General features: G+C 40.2%; 1 protein-coding gene across 2 annotated transcripts in view; it reads right to left on the bottom strand.

Annotated features, from left to right (window-relative positions):
• The window catches only part of SLC7A2 (solute carrier family 7 member 2), a 71,863-nt gene that overhangs the window by 7,167 nt on the left and 48,470 nt on the right, over positions 1-16,226 (bottom strand). Inside the window, exons 4-11 of one of the 2 annotated variants that reach the window (XM_070781598.1) lie at positions 15,937-16,102; positions 14,642-14,775; positions 12,576-12,798; positions 10,614-10,753; positions 6,930-7,032; positions 4,378-4,583; positions 3,037-3,203; positions 1,968-2,076 (exon numbers count right to left, since the gene is read on the bottom strand). In XM_070781598.1, the coding sequence (XP_070637699.1) occupies positions 1,968-2,076; positions 3,037-3,203; positions 4,378-4,583; positions 6,930-7,032; positions 10,614-10,753; positions 12,576-12,798; positions 14,642-14,775; positions 15,937-16,102 (1,248 nt within the window). Of the gene's footprint in view, positions 1-1,967; positions 2,077-3,036; positions 3,204-4,377; positions 4,584-6,929; positions 7,033-10,221; positions 10,359-10,613; positions 10,754-12,575; positions 12,799-14,641; positions 14,776-15,936; positions 16,103-16,226 lie in introns of both variants that reach the window. The other variant, XM_019953440.2, reaches the window with a different exon arrangement.

The following is a 16,226-nucleotide window of genomic DNA, read 5'->3' on the forward strand; positions in this document are numbered from 1 at the left end:
TAAACAAAAGGATATATGGGGAAAAGTCTCAAATACTCCCCAAATACAAGTGCTGGATTATTGGAGACACAGTCAGATATTTTGGAAAACATGTCCTGTGTGAATGGGCTTCCCAGGTGGCTTAGTGGGTAAAGAATCTGTCTGTGATGCTGGAGACCTGGGATTTGATCCCTGGGTTGGGAAGATCCCCTGGAGGAGGGCATGGCAACCCACTCCAGTATTCTCACCTGGAGAAGCCCATGGGCAGAGGGGCCTGGTGGGCTATAGGCCACAGGGCTGCAAAGAGTTGGACCTGACCAAAGTGACAACACAGGCGCACACCCTGTGTGCCATGGGTGTGCCTTACACACGTTACTGCCACCAGGAGAGCATGAATAACTACATGCAAAGCAACTGTTTATTAACCACCACACTGACTGAGGGTCAGGGGGGAAGATTTTCAGTATTCTCACAGGATATGTAGGCATTTTTGCTGTGTTTTAGCTATAATTTTAAAAGTTGATTGAGAGTTTTGGGTTGATGTGAAATGCATTGTAATTTTCCCATGTAAACCATGGGAAGCAGCCCACCAATGCGTATTCTGGCATGTGCAGTTGTTAGAACGGATTCTATTTCCTCTCATGTCCTTAGAGGTTTGGAGAGCTAGCCTTTCTGTCCTCAAATAAAGGTGGCGATGCCACCATTTCACAAAGAAACCGAGGCACTTAGAAGCAGGGGTGGAATATGACCCAGGTGACACGGCTAACAAAGAGCAGGGGAGGACTGAAACAGGGGAGTCTGGTTCTGCGGTTCCCACTCTTCACCACGGATAAGCACACGACTGAGCTTCAGGGGGCTACAGCTGAGGAAAGAGGCAGTGGTTCGCGGAAAGGCAGGAGCGTGGGGAAGCTCTCCGCCAGAGTACAGTCTTCTGGGCTCTGAGGAAGGGAAGGAGTTCTGCTTCCTGTGCCCCGGGGTTTGGGCTCGGCTTCCTGGCAGCCCCAGGGGAGGTGGCGAGACCCCAAAGGAATGACTCTGTGGTTCATTCCAGAGGGCACAGCCAAGTCGCCGGGGGCTCCCATCAGGATCCTGGCCCTGATAAGACAGAGCTGCCTACCAGGAGCGGCCGCAGGGACAGAATGCCCCAGTGCAACCTGTGTGGATGGATAACCTTTGATCCACCCCAATTTCTTGGCACCGTGTCAGATCTCCCCCCAAAATGGGCAAAACTAGTGCGGCTGTGGGGGGAGGGGAGAACCGACTAGGTTAAACCTCCCATTGGCTCAAGGGGGTTGGTGGCTTGAGACTTAAATGAAGTTAATTTATAGCCAAAGCAAACACACACACACACACACACACCCAAGTGAGTGAGACTCATTATGCCAATGGGAGGACCATCAAAAGGCACAAACTCTCAGACTCCTCAGGCCACCAGTTATGACAATTAAACTCTGAATTTACAAGTCAGCTTTCACACAAGACACTGAAGAAGTCATGATGAAAACCGACGCAGTGTAGATGTAAATCAGCTCACTCACAGTATGTAAGGTCAAATTCCACCCCAAGGGTCTAATAAAAGACATTTAGGTATGGGAAAAGAAATTTCTTGCAATTAGCTCATTCAAAATGTTGCCAGAAATTCAATGGTGCTCTGGAAGGAACTGGCTCTGTAATCAGACTTTAGGGGTGCCATTTGCAAATTAGACCCCTTGATTTTTGGTGAGGGGGGCTTCATTTTTTTTTACTCAAGAAGTTAGAAAAAATAGGATCTACAGAGTTTTACAGGGTTACTGTAGCAATTGAATTTTAAAAAGGTATTTGGAAAACATCTGGAAATGTAGGCATTCAGGTATTCTAAAACTTGGAAAGGAGGAAACCAAAAAAAGCTTTTGTTTCTAGGGAGGGGGTGGGGCGCATTTCTCTGGAACAGCACACGACATGGGAAAGAGAGAGCCCACGTTCAGAAAGTGAAACAGGAGAAGACCCACCAAGCGCCATCCAGACGCTAAATCGGATCCAGGTGTCTGCACTCAACTGTACCATTAGGTAAATGTTCACCAGGATGCTGAAGGCTGGCAGGAACGGTAAGAATGGAACCTAAGGAGGGAAAGTATCTTCTTAAATACACTCAAATTTTAAAACACATTCCTCAAATTGTTTTGACATGGTGGCAACTAATTTGACATACATAGATACTGTCACAGTGTGTCAGTGTGATTATATTCTCACAAAAAGAACAGCTCGAACAAAAACCACTTATCTAGAGAATGGGCTTCCCAGGTGGCTCAATGGTAAAGAATCCACCTTAATGTGGGAGACCTGGGCTCGATCCCTGGGTTGGGAAGACTCCCCTGGAAAAGGGAATGGCAACCCACTCCAGTATTCTTGCCTAGAGAATTCCATGGACAGAGGAGCCCAGCGGGCTACAGTCCATGGGGTTGCAAAAGAGTCAGACATGACTTAGTGACTAAACAACAACGTCTAGAGACTACTAAAAGGAGCCCCGTATTTCCCACTGTTTACTGCAGCCCAAAGCTACAGAGGGTTATCCAGCCGCTGTGTAACACCTGCGTTATCACCAAGATGCAGTAGGTTTCAGGGCTTAGTTTAGGGTTTAGTGGTTTCATTCTGATATCAAGAAGGCATGCCACTGGAACTCTGACCACTCTTGGGATCTCAGGGGGATTCTTCCAGGAAGCCCTCTTCAAGCTAAATTCTGCTCTTAGTTCAAATGGACAGAATAACTTCACTTCACAGTGGAAGGGCTTTGGGTGTGGGGACCTTCCTGAATTTCTAAAATACTCTAGTTATTTTTCTGATGTTTTAGAGTATTGAACAAGAAATTTGTTTACTATTACATAGAATAATGTACTAGGAACACATTCAAGTTTTTGAAAAGAACACTTAAGACAAAAAGGAACATCCCAAAGGACCGTTGTTCACTGGTTAACACCATAAAAGTGTGTTTGTTTTTTTAAAAAGAAACAAATCACAAAAACCAACATACAAGAGAAAACATGCATAATATTTAGGATCATGAATCCTCATGACACATACCATAAAGGCTACTTTCTGCTGATTCTGGGGCTGCCTCCAGATGATGAGCACGATGGCAACACAGAGAGCGAGAAACAGCACCAGGAGAGCCAGGCTCCATGCCTCCAGTCTGGCGATGGTGTGGACGCTGTGCGTGGTCAGAACACTCAGGCCCAGGATGAGGAATGCTGCGGAGATGACATGCTCGTGAAACAAAACCAGCACGTGACCTTCACTCAGACCCCTTCATTCAAAGTCTATTTTGATAGCAAGTTCTTTATATATCTACTCTGCCAAATACTAAGATTCTTCATTTCTATTTTGGAAAGAAGTGCCTGATTTCCATGACTTAAGAATCCCGCTTCGCTTACTCATGACTGTCTCCTCCTTAGGAGTCAGTCTCCCCTCTGGACTCTACCATCCTGCCTTCCTGCCAGTCTCAGATGAGATCACTTGGACTGATGGAATGTTGTCCAGGGTGGCTAGTGCCCTTTTTTTCCAATGGGGAAAACAAGTCTGTTTGTGTTCAGCTGTTGTAAACACTGTTCATGTAAACAAATAATACATGATCTGCACCTTTTCTTCCTATTTCAGAGAGTGGCATCACTGCCTACCCAGACGATCTCTGATCATCAAGTCTGAATTAGGGGTCCCTCCCATGTGCTCTCAGAGAAACTTGTACTGCCCTTAGCTCGCCACCAATGAGGCTGTCCAATGAGAGGAAGGACCATCTTTCCTGACATCCCAAGTACCCAGCAGGGTTCCTGGCACATCAATAAATGTTGCTGAAAATACGCTTGATTATGTAACTGTGGGTGAGCGAGCAGGATCTGCAGTATGGCCTCCCACGCTCCCTGGGTCCCAGTTCAGTTTCGGGCAGGTGTACTTCGCGTCCCACAGGAAGAACCCTCAAGGCTCACAAAATGGACCAATTCTGTACTTCTGCACTCTCACCTCAGGGCAGCAGTTCCCAACCTTTCTAGCATCAGAGACCAGTTTCACTGAAGACAATTTTTCCATGGATGGTAGGGGATGGTTTGCGGATGATTCAAGTGTATTACAGTTACTGTGCACTTTATCTCTATTATTATTACATTAGCTCCCCCTCGGATCATCAGGCATTAGATCCCAGAGGCTGGGGACCCCTGCCCGAGGGAATTTCTTCCTTTCTTCTTCAATTACCAATATACCATCGATTTATTCTGCTAACATAAGGAAGATCTCAATGACCAGTGACCCCTAGGTGAACATTTCAGGACTGAGAGCAGTGCTAACATATTCTTTCATCCTCTTTCACATCATCCTGCTCCACCCACACACACCCACTGGGTCTTCATAAGGTATACAGTGAAGGGAACTTACCCAGGAATCCTACCAGAAAGCTGACGAGAGAAGCAGACTGTTTTGTAGGCAGAAGCGAGGGGTTGAAGAGGGTTCGCAGGCTGAAGCCCTGTCCTGGCAGCATGGTGACCTGAGACTTGCTTTTGGAGGTTCTGTTGGCGCACGATCCCAGAGCTTCTTTCTCAGAACAGTACTTGGGTTGCTCGTAAGATAAGCCGGGCTGGTACCTATTCCCAAGTAAAAGTGTGTGTCTTTATTCTCAAACACTTGGTCCAAATGAAACAAGCACCTAAAACTCTAATGGAGACATTTCCATTCACGGCTGGTGCAGTAAATGCACACGTCTTGTGGCTGCAGCCTCAGGGTTGCTGAGCCAAGTCACACATGTGCTCAGCAAAATACCTGCAGCAACTCAGAATTTCCTGATTGCCACTTGATTAGAAAGTTATATATATTAGATGCTGAAGAGAGTTACATTTTAAAGTGTGGCACCTGTGATGATAAATGATTACTCTGGAATTATCTATGTTCAAAGGAGATGCCGTTCATGAAAACAGCAACCCTGTAAACAGAAACCCTGGTTAAATATCAGCTACAAGGTAACATGGGCTTCCCCTGTGGCTCAGCAGTAAAGAGTCCAACTGCAATGTAGGAGCCGCAGGAGATGCAGCTCCGATCCCTGGGTCAGGAAGATCCCCTGGAGGAGGGCACGGCAATCCACTCCAGTATGCTTGCCTGTAGAATCCCATGGACAGAGGAGCCTGGTGGGCTACAGTCCATAGGGTCACAAACAGTCAGACACGACTGAAGCGACTTAGCACACATGCACGCACAGGGTAATATAATATGCAGCCTTCAGTTTGGTACTGGAAGGTCTCACTGCAGCCTGCCTCCCTGGTTTCCTCTCTCTCGTCAGCCACCTCCTACCCATTCTCCTTTATTACAGATCCTCTTCCTCTTTGGCTGGTATCAAGATATCAGCCTGCTTTAGCTCCCAACATCTGCCCTGGTCTCCCCAGTGGGATCTTCTGAGAAGCTTTTGCTTAAACTTAAAAGTAATATTTGTCCCCCAACTAAAGAAGAAATATGCTCACTGTGAAAAAATGCACAAAAGCATGAAGAAAATTAAAATAATCCATAACATTCAGTGTGAATCACTGTTAGCATTTTATTACAAATTCAGCCAGTTAAAAATGCAAATATGTGTATATATTTGCAAAAATCATTTTTTGTGTGCAAATGTATGTTAGTTAAATAAATTCAGATGCTACATATAGCTTTGCATCCAGAAACTGATATATCTCTCCATATAATTAAATATAATTTTATTTGCTGTAGAACAGTCTACTGTACTCTTATGTAACTATTCTATTTTTTTTAACTGAAGTATAGTTGATTTATAATGCTGTGTTAGTTTTTGGTGTACAGCAAAGTGTTTCAGTTTATGTATGTGTATATATATCCTTTTTCATATGCTTTTCCATTATGGTTTATTATGGGATACTGAATATGGTTTCCTGTGCTCTACAGTAGGACCTTATTGTTTAATACTATTGACAGGGAAGCCTGGCGTGCCGCAGTCCGTGGGGCTGCAAAGAGTCGGGCACGACTGAGAGACAACTGAACTGATTGATATACTATTGATATTCACTTAGTTCAATTTTTTCACTATCATAAATTACCTTTTCCATGAACATCCTTTGCATATATCTATATGTACTTCTTTGATTAAATCTTTTTATTTTATATTGGGGGGCTTCCCTAGGAGCTCGGTAAAGAATCTGCATGTAATGCAGGAGATCCAGGTTTGATCCCTGGGTTGGGAAGATCCCCTGGAGAAGAAAATGGCACCCCACTCCAGTACTCTTCCCTGGAAAATCCCATGGACGGAGGAGCCTGGTGGGCTACAGTCCGTGGGGTTGCCAAGAGTTACACATGACTGAGCAACTTCACTATCACTATATTATATTGGGGCAGAGCTGGTTAGGGCTTCCCAGGTGGGTCAGTGGTAAAAGAGTCCGCCTGCTGATGCAGGAGATGTGGATCAGGAATATTCCCTGGAGGAGGATATGGCAACCCAGTCCAGTATTCTTGCCTGGAATATCCCATGGATAGCAGAATCTGGAGGGTTATAGTCCATGGGATCCCAAAGAGTTGGACACGACTTAGTGACTGAGCACCAGCACAGCCAGTTAACAATGTTCTGATAGTTTCAGGCGAACAGCAAAGGGACTCGGCCATACATATAAAGATTAAATCTTTAGCCTAAGAGCTTAGCAGCTGAATCACTAGGACTAAAAATACAGTATTCTGAAGTGTTTTTATACATTATGAGAATTTGTTGTTCACATAGATTAGGCCAACCTATTGATAATTACCAACTGTTTTTGTTCGCTTAAGGACCAAGTATGCTAAATATGCTTCGTGTTCACGTTTGTGTGCCCATGGCCTCTCACTTCTGAGACAGCGAACTCCATGAAAACAAGGCCAGTGAGCCCTAACTGTCTTTCTTTCCCGGGCTTCAACTGACACACACCCTTCAGAACCTTCAGTTGGCAAGAAGGACAACTCACCTGAGGATGAGAACACAGGCCGCGACCAGAGAGTATGCCAGAAGTGTCCCAATGGACATCATGTCCACAAGGGCCTTCAGGTCGAAAAGGAACGCCATCACAGCTATTGGGGGAAAGAAAGAGGGGTAAGAAGAGAGCCCATGAGAAAATTCCAGACAGCTGATGCCAAGTCAGAGATAAGTGATGGGAAATTTTTTGTTTTATTGCCAATGATAAGTCAAGTAAAGCTTAGAAAGTGTGTTTCTTATAGTTAATAAGATGTTCCTTAGGTCATACACACTGCTAATAAAACTTAAAAACCCCTCAGCGATCTATCAAGTACAAAATACATCTACTTTGATTACTTAAAAAATATTGGCCTGACAAAGAGTGAAAATACCGTATGACAGAATATTCGCCTTTGATGTTTCAGGAGAAAAAACATTGCCAGGAAATACTGGCAGGCTCCTTTAAAAAATAAAAATAAAAGAATTCAAATGGAAGACCTTTCATTATAGATGTTACATAATCATTTTAATTTCCATCTGCATTCTGAGTTATATCTTAGACAGGATGAGGTCCAACTAAATTATGCTTCAGATAGAATATAAATTCTATCCTGATTAAAACCACACACTCTGACTAAATTTAAACTATTTGGGGCTACCTCCAAGCCCTAATAATGTTAAGAGGCAAAGTATACTTCACACAGTTGAATAGTTAACTTGCAGCTTCCAATTTTTTTCTCCGGTGAACCATTAAAATAGTGACGATATTAACTGGAATTTACCAAATAGTTGTCCTTATCATAATAAGTAGAGAACACCACACCCCACTCATGTGGCACTCCAGACATCTCAGCAAGCTTTCTATCTTTATGATCTCAATTTATCTTCAATTCAATAGTCCTATGAGACAGGGGCAATCATTTAGGTTCAGCTTTATAGATCAGCATTTGACTGTTTTTAATAAAACCCCAGCAGTTTCACATGGTTTAACCTAATAGGGTCATTACTCTTTTTTAACAGACAGGCTAACTTAGCAAGGTTACAACCACTGGGTAGAAGTGGTGTGTGTGCGTGTTAGTCACTCAGTCGTGTCTGACTCTTTGGACACCATGGACTATAGCCCAACAGGCTCCTCTGTCCATGGGATTCTCCAGGCAAGAATACTGGAGTGGGTTGCCATGCCCTTCTCCAGGGATCTGCAACCCAGGGATCCAACCCAGGTCTCCTGCACCACAGGTAGAAGAAGGCTCCAGCTAAACCAATATGGCCGTGGCCTGTCTAAAATAGCACATTATTTTTTTCCTTTTTTTAATTTTTATATTTTATGTGGACCATTTAAAAAGTCTTTATTGAATGTGTTACAATATTGCTTCCCTGGTGGCTCAGACGGTAAAGCATCTGCCTGCAATGTGGGAGACCCAGGTTCAATCCCTGGGTCAGGAAGATCCTCTGGAGAAGGAAATGGAAATCCACTCCAGCACTCTTGCCTGGAAAATCCCATGGACGGAGGAGCCTGATAGGCTACAGTCCACGGGGTTGCAACGAGTCGGACACGACTGAGCAACTTCACTAATATTGCTTCCACTTTATGTTTTGGTGTTTCGGCCCCGAGGTATATGGGATCTTAGCTCCCTGACCGGGGATCAAGCCCGTGCTCCCTGGATTGGAAGACGAAGTCTGAACCACTGGACTGCCAGGGAAGTCCCACACTGTTTCTTTAAATACATCCCATGCCTTATTTTGAAAAATTTCCATTGCTAGTATAGCTATACATTAGATTACAATTTTAATGTCTTGTAAGAATCACAGATAACCTGTTTTAGGAAGCCAAAACAGAAGAAAATGATAAATTATCCATACAAGCTCTCTGATCTAAGTTAAAAACAAGCAAGAGGTGAGACTACAAAATAGCAAAAATGTAATGTTTTAGTGCATTAAAAATGCTATAATTATCTTCTTGTAATTATTAATTTCAATATCTTATTATGCTGTCAAATTAAATTCCTCCTAAAGGAAGAAGGGTAAATTTTTAAAAATTCTGAATATATAATAGAGAATTAATGGGCAAGATTTTATAGGAAAAAATAAAAGCTTTTATGGAGTAAATAAAATATGTTATCTTTTGTCAAGATTTATGAACTTTCATTAATATCATAATGCATATTTAATCATAAAGTGGGCCTTACATCGTCTAGTGAAAACTTCATTTTATGGGGGCAGAAATCTTAAGCACTGAGAAAATAAGTGTTTTGACTTCCCACCATACATCTTAATAAAAGGACAAGTTTATTAGAAAACATTTTATAAAGTGCAGTTATTTAGGAAAATACTTAGATTCTGAAAGAATCCTATTTCATACATAATTAAGCATTAGTATTCTGTAATCTAATTTCCCAACAATTCAGAGCCTCGACAAAATTATCATCTTTGGTCTGAATTTATACTACTAAGAGTGTTTACCATTTTCTCTCTAAAGCTTGGTACAGTCCTTCTCTTGCTCTATACAACACCACCTTTAAGGCCATTCTCTCAATCTGCAAATTCTCTGCAACTTTTCATGTGGAATAGAATCTGGACAAAAGCATTTTGATGGATATTATGACATGCCAAATGGTAGGCATCTGGAGTTGTTTTTTTGAAAACATGACGTAATATCAAAGCTCTTGAAAGGAAAAATAGATTCCTGATGGGGTTTATGATAATATAGGTATTAGTAACTCTTGGAGAACTATGATGGGCCCAGGAAGTGGGGTTAGCCACCATACTGAGGGCAGTAATAACAATGGCCAAGTATAAATTATCTTTGATATTTCTTATATTTAATTAAGAATGGGTAAACTTTAGCTTTTCAAAAATCCTATGACCATTTAGCAATATTCAACTTATATCCTGGATAACAAACAAAATATTGAATCATTTTTAATTAACAATTCAAGGATTAAGTAATCATTCTTTAATTAACGTTTTGTGTGTTGATAATACAATTTTATGTGCTTGTTTCATAGATCTGAAAAGCACTGAATACTTGATACATGATAAGGAACCACTGTAACCCTTTGCACATTTGTTAGAAGCGCCAAAGGTTAAGGTAACAAAACGGTACCAAATCTCAAAGGGTCAGTTACAAATTTCAGTAGACCACTGCCACCACCATTTGCAGATGTGATCCCAATGTTCATACCCTCATTTATCAGTGATTTTGTTTTCAACTTACATGCACAGCAAGCAGACCCACTGTATAAGTCCATGCATGAGCATAAACGCTCAAGCCTAATGCTGAAGAACCCTATGATTGTAGAGCTTACCAGAAATGACCCCTGCAGTCAGTGTGGCAGCTACCGGTGACTGCCTCTTACTCACTCTGGCAAGAAATCTAAACAGTAAGCCATCCCGGGCCATGGCAAACAGAATTCGGGGTAAAGGAAACATGGAACCCAGAAGACTAGAACAGAAAAATCCATAATCCACAAGTGAGTTATTACAAGTATTAGTCTAGACAAGTCTATACAGGTAAAGACTGGACACACTAAAGTACAGAACCTATACCAAAAAGAGGTTCAAAATAGGAAACATTCACTGAAAAGTTATTGATATTTATACATGTCAAAATAGAAAACCACCTAATTTTCCATTTTTTCCCAGAATCCTTGATGAAAAAAGATCCCCCTTTACTTAATAAAAGTCAACTCTCTCTCACCTGCCACTGCACCCGATGATAAAGTAGCAATTATTGGTGTCTTCGTTTTGGAATTGATTTGAGCTAGACATTTGAAAAGCAACCCATCCTCCGCCATAGCATAGATTACACGAGGCATTGGGAAAATGGATCCAAGAAGACTGAATAAAAAGCAAACACATGCAGTATGGCAAACACATTCATGCAAGATTACATCACAGAGCTGCAATTAAGTCATTGTATAAAACTCAGCATCACAGCTATTTGTTATTTTTTAAATGTAATATGATTGGGTATTTAAAAATATTAACCATGGTGCAATTCATTATACTCTCAGAGATAATCTGCTCAGCACAATTATCAGACTAAAAACAATGCTGCAAAGAATTTGTGCAGGCCCATGATTACTACTGAATTAAAACTAAGTAATTAAGACTTAAAAAAAATAATCATGTCATTAAGACATTTTTAACTTAGAAAATTTATAAATTGACATATAATTATAGAAAAGATTAAGTAATTTCATTTCATAGTATCTAGTCACTTCATTTATTCAATAATTACACATTTTTACATTATTTTACCATTATTTTTTGATCAAATTTGAAATAATTCTCAGCATGAGATAATCAAGATAGAAAAAGGAAAAAAGATGAACTCACTGTAAATTTGGTACATAGAAGTAGCCTGAATTAAACATCAGTAAGAGTGAAGTTTAAGAAAATGATTTTTGCTTTAGCTGTTTTGAATTACTTGTGTGTTTACTGACTGCATCATTCCATACATGATTAAGTTGTAAAAAAAACTTACAATTTAAGAGAAAATAAGTAAAATACACTTTTTAAACTCCATCTCCTTTATCTTTTAATAAAGCGTGGTTGAGCTTGGCCACAAATAAATCTTTGCCTTCTCTCTTTTAAAACTATGGTACAAAGTATCTTTACAGTTCAGATTTTTAAAACTATTCAGAATAAACCTTAATATTATCAGATGGCTGAGGATCCAAGAGGTAACTTGTAATTGCTGCTTAATACTATCTTGAATACAAAAAAACAAAAGGGATTTTGAGGGGGGATAAAAGAGCTAGGCTGATTAATTATACAAAAAGATTTATTTTTTAAATTTAAATTTTTTCAATTAAAATTTTTTTTTAATTTTTAAAATTTATTTTTGAAATTTTAGAAAAGTTTCACTTCAAAAAATTAGTAATCAAGCAGAGATTAATTTTCTCTTTGTAACAGTGCTCTACAGTACAGCACTCAAGTGAAATATGATCATGTTAAGTTAAAATATGAGTAGCTCAGGAAACTTGAGAAATGAATTATAAAATATTAATATAAGCAGCTACTGAAGATCTGAATACCTGAGATTCAACTATTCTTATGACACAGATGTATACAAATCTCCACCATTAACTTGAGAACAGTAATTTCTATTTCTAGACCAAGTTCACTCTGATCAGTGCTAAGACAAAAAGTTTCAATGTTTCATAACAAAAAGCACCTTACACTTAACAATGCCACAGCATATAGTTTTCACTCACACAGACTTGATACTATTTTAAAAAAACAGCAGAAACTGTCAAGTCTGCACATAAGGTCTCAGTTGTCTGCAGCACTACAAGTAACACCAAAGCCAGCAGGGAAACATACTAGTATAAGTACTGTCAAGTTTTACAATAAGTTTTACAATACATACATATGCAAATATGTATGAAATATATAAATGTGCATAAATGCCATATAGATCCTTGGAAGCTTGGACCATCATTATCTTGAAAAACTGACTTTTAACAGCTCAGGGAGAAAAGATTTTATCACTTAAGATTTCGATACAGCAATTCTGGGTGAACAATTCAGAGAATATAGTTGTATGATATGTTTCTAAGAGGATTGTTTTTAAAACATACAAAAGCAATTCTGTGGACACCAGCTACCTCTGCAGTAACCCACACAGCCCTGCCCCAAAGACAGCGCGATGTACCTCGTTGACAAAGCACAGAGGGAGCCCGCTGCAACGACGTATTTGGCTGGCCCCCATCCAACGTACTCAAAGGCCACAGGAAGTGGGCTTTTCTCATCCAGGAGGTAGTACGGCATCATCAGTGTTAAAGCTGCCGAGACCCCAAAATAGGCCATAAAGCAAACGAGCAGAGAAGTCACAATTCCAATAGGAATAGCTTTCTGAGGATTCCGGACTTCCTCACCTAAGGAGACATAAATAAAAGATTGCATATTTAACAAAACACAACTAGTTTATTGCAGCGCTGTTTACAAGAGCCAAGACACAGAAGCAACCTAAACGTCCATCAACAGAGGAATGGATAAAAAGATGTGATATACATACACAATGGAATATTACTTAGTATTAAAAACAGTGACATAATGCCACTTGTAGTAACATGGATGGACCTAGAGATTTTCATACTGAGTGAAGTAAATCAGACAGAGAAGGAGAAATAGCACATACCATCCCTTATACACAGAATCTAAAAAGAAATGTGACAAATGAACTATTTACAAAACCGGAAACAGACTTACAGGCTTAGAGAAAAAACTTATGGTTGCCAGGGGAGAAGGGTCAGGGGCAGGGATAGTTAGGGAGCCTGGGATGGACATGTACACACTGCTATATTTAAAATGGATAACCAACAGGGACACACTGCATACCACAGAGAACTCTGCTCAGTGTTACGTGGCAGCCTGGGTGGGAGGAGAGTGTGCGGAGAATGCATATGTGGATATGTATGGCTAAGTCCCTCGGCTGTGCCCCTGAAATTATCACAATGTTGTTTTTTTATCACAACTTTATTAATCAGCTATACTTCAATACAAAATAAAGATTTTTTTTTAACAAACAAAACATGAATAGGTAAAACATGAATTCTTCTTCTGCTTCATAGTAATTCTACTCAGCTTCTGTCCTTTCTGTTTTCTCAGCTTGCTCCATCTATGCTACATGAAGTTCTCTCTCTTCTTGAGGGTCCTAAGCTGTCATAAAAAGATCAAAGCCCAGAGGCAAGAAGAGAAAGCAAGATATCCTGCAAGTCAGTTTCCTGCTTCCAGAAAGAAAAAACATGCTATTCCAGCACCACATAATGTTTAGAGATAGAAAAGCAGTCTTAATCCATTTGGAAAATGATTCATCTGTGGAGATTAAACATGGCATTCTACAGGCCCTTAATTATGAAGGTTCCCATATATATGGAGACAAACTTCTACTCAGTGCATTGATTTATATTAAATTTTAGTTTCAAAAAAAAAATAGTACTTTGGAGATCTTTCTAATAAGAGTTGGCATTTGAAATACCCAAAATATGGTCAATTATAAGGCCCTGCAATACTGTGAACCCAGAAGAAGCACCAGGGAGTGACTGTAACATGATTACTTTTTGTACTCAATAAAGAGAAAAGAACGATCACATATATTTTGTCCTATTAGAGAAGAAACAATTTAAGAGCATGATCATCATTTGTTACTCATTGTGATAGCACTTCCAGACCAAAGATTAAAGGCAGTGATTACAACCAACATTTATAAAGTGGCTGACAGCTTGCACAGTATTTTTCATAATGTATTATGTTTTGTTATTGTTTAGTCTCTCAGGTGTGTCTGAATCTTGGGGACCCCATGGACTGTAACCCACCAGGATCCTCTGTCCATGAGATTTCCCAGGCAAGAATACTGGAGTGGGTTGCCAGTTCCTTCTCCAAGGGATCTTACTGATCCAGGGATCAAACCCATGTCTCCTGCTTGGCAGGTGGATTCTTTACCACTGAGCCACTTGGGACACCCATACTATATCTTAGATAACCCTCATAACATCTGAGGGGTAGATTCTGCTCTCTTGATTTTACTAATGTGGAAACAAGCTCAGAGAGTTTCATTAAGTTTCCTTCATACAGCAGGGGCCACTTCTGGGTCTGGAACAAGCCCTTATTACCCCAGGTTCCACTCTCTTCCCTTGACCTTCTGTTGTCACCCGTGGGTACTCATGTGGTTCAAGGAACACTCTTGCCTTCTACACAGGGCCAAGACTCTGCTCTTACCAGTTGTTGCAATGCAGTCAAATCCCACAAAGGCATAAAAGCAGGTTGCAGCCCCAGCCAAAGTTCCTGCAAAGCCATAAGGCATAAAGCCACCAGCCCCATAGACGCTTGTTCCATTTTCAGAAGGTGGGTCCCTGAGGAGGAGGAGAAGAATCAGATTGGAATGTCATTTTCCTAGAAAACTGCTTATTCAAGAGATTTGTCTCAAACTCCATTCTTGGAAGGTTACTGAGTTCATCATCTCTTGGAAGCTAATGTATACAAAACTAAAAGTAAACCGGGATTTTTTTCACCCAGTCCTAGAGGCTGTGATGCTGTTACCAACAATGGCTCCCTCACCAGTTGCCAGCTCTCAAACTGGAGACTGATAACAGCAGGAGCAGGAGGCTCAGATCCACTCTGGCTTGAACTTACAGCCAGGCAGGATTCTGAGAACAGAGATCCCACCTATGTGTTGGCTATGATCTGAAATAAGGACAAGAGACTTTCTCTTCTGGTGGACAGTGGAGCAGACTGAACATTTGAAAAGTTTACTATAAGATGTGACAAAGTGAAATAAAATCCTCTAATCTTGATAAATAATACTGAAGTTTTATTACATGTTAAAAATTGTATAAAATCAGAAGATACTAAATTTTTGCCTCATTAGAATGGCCACAAACAACATAGGTAAATAAAAACATGTACATCACTTCATGTAATAGATAACTTCCGTAATCTTATTTACACATAGGAATATTATACTTAAATCTTAGGATGAAAACTTTCATTTGAAAATTAATTTTTTAGATCAAGTTTAAAGTGATATGTATAGACAATTCTGCTTATGCAATAACATCCTCAAAAAAAAAAAAAAAAAATCAGGCATGAAAATTACTACAAGGTTGAAAGACTGAAGTGGAATCAAATGGTGTCCCCAAAGGAAAAAACAAAAGGATGCATGATCCAAAATGCTCATTATTATTTAGAAGTGATAAACCTTGGTGGGGAAAAAACATTCTTCCAATGGTTAAGATCTCTCATTTCTTCCCTTAAACCCAAAGCGAACCCTGAAGTTAAGAATCAGCAGCTTCACAGCTTCAAACAGCTGCTCAGTGGTGAACATACCTACACACTTGTGCTTTGGGTAAAACCTGGGGAAAACAGTCTTGAAATAGAATAGACCTTCACAAAGTTCTCTGAAACAAAAAGTTTGAGAACTGTTGTTCTAGAGGAAAATGTAACATAAGACAAGAGCAGGCAAATTTTTTTTTTTTTTAACTCGAAATAGGAGGGAAAAAGCCCAAATATTTTACCTGGCACTTGCAGATATATTTTTGAGAAAGTCTTCACTAATCTTCCAGTTTGCCACATTTCCTTTCACAAACCCAGCTACCATAACAAAGAGAAGCACCAGGATATTGACAGCTGTGAAGACTTTATTCACCCAAGCAGACTCTTTCACTCCAAAAGATAAAAGACCTATGGAAAAATAAAGGGTGCTTTAATTTTTACCTCACCTTTAGGAAAAGGCTACAGCAGTTTGAGACGGTTACAGGTTTTAGGATATTATTTCACCAGGATTCCCTTTCTATGAAGAGTTTTT

Source organism: Bos indicus, chromosome 27 (genome assembly GCF_029378745.1).
Source record: "Bos indicus isolate NIAB-ARS_2022 breed Sahiwal x Tharparkar chromosome 27, NIAB-ARS_B.indTharparkar_mat_pri_1.0, whole genome shotgun sequence".
NCBI classification, from domain to species: domain Eukaryota; kingdom Metazoa; phylum Chordata; class Mammalia; order Artiodactyla; family Bovidae; genus Bos; species Bos indicus.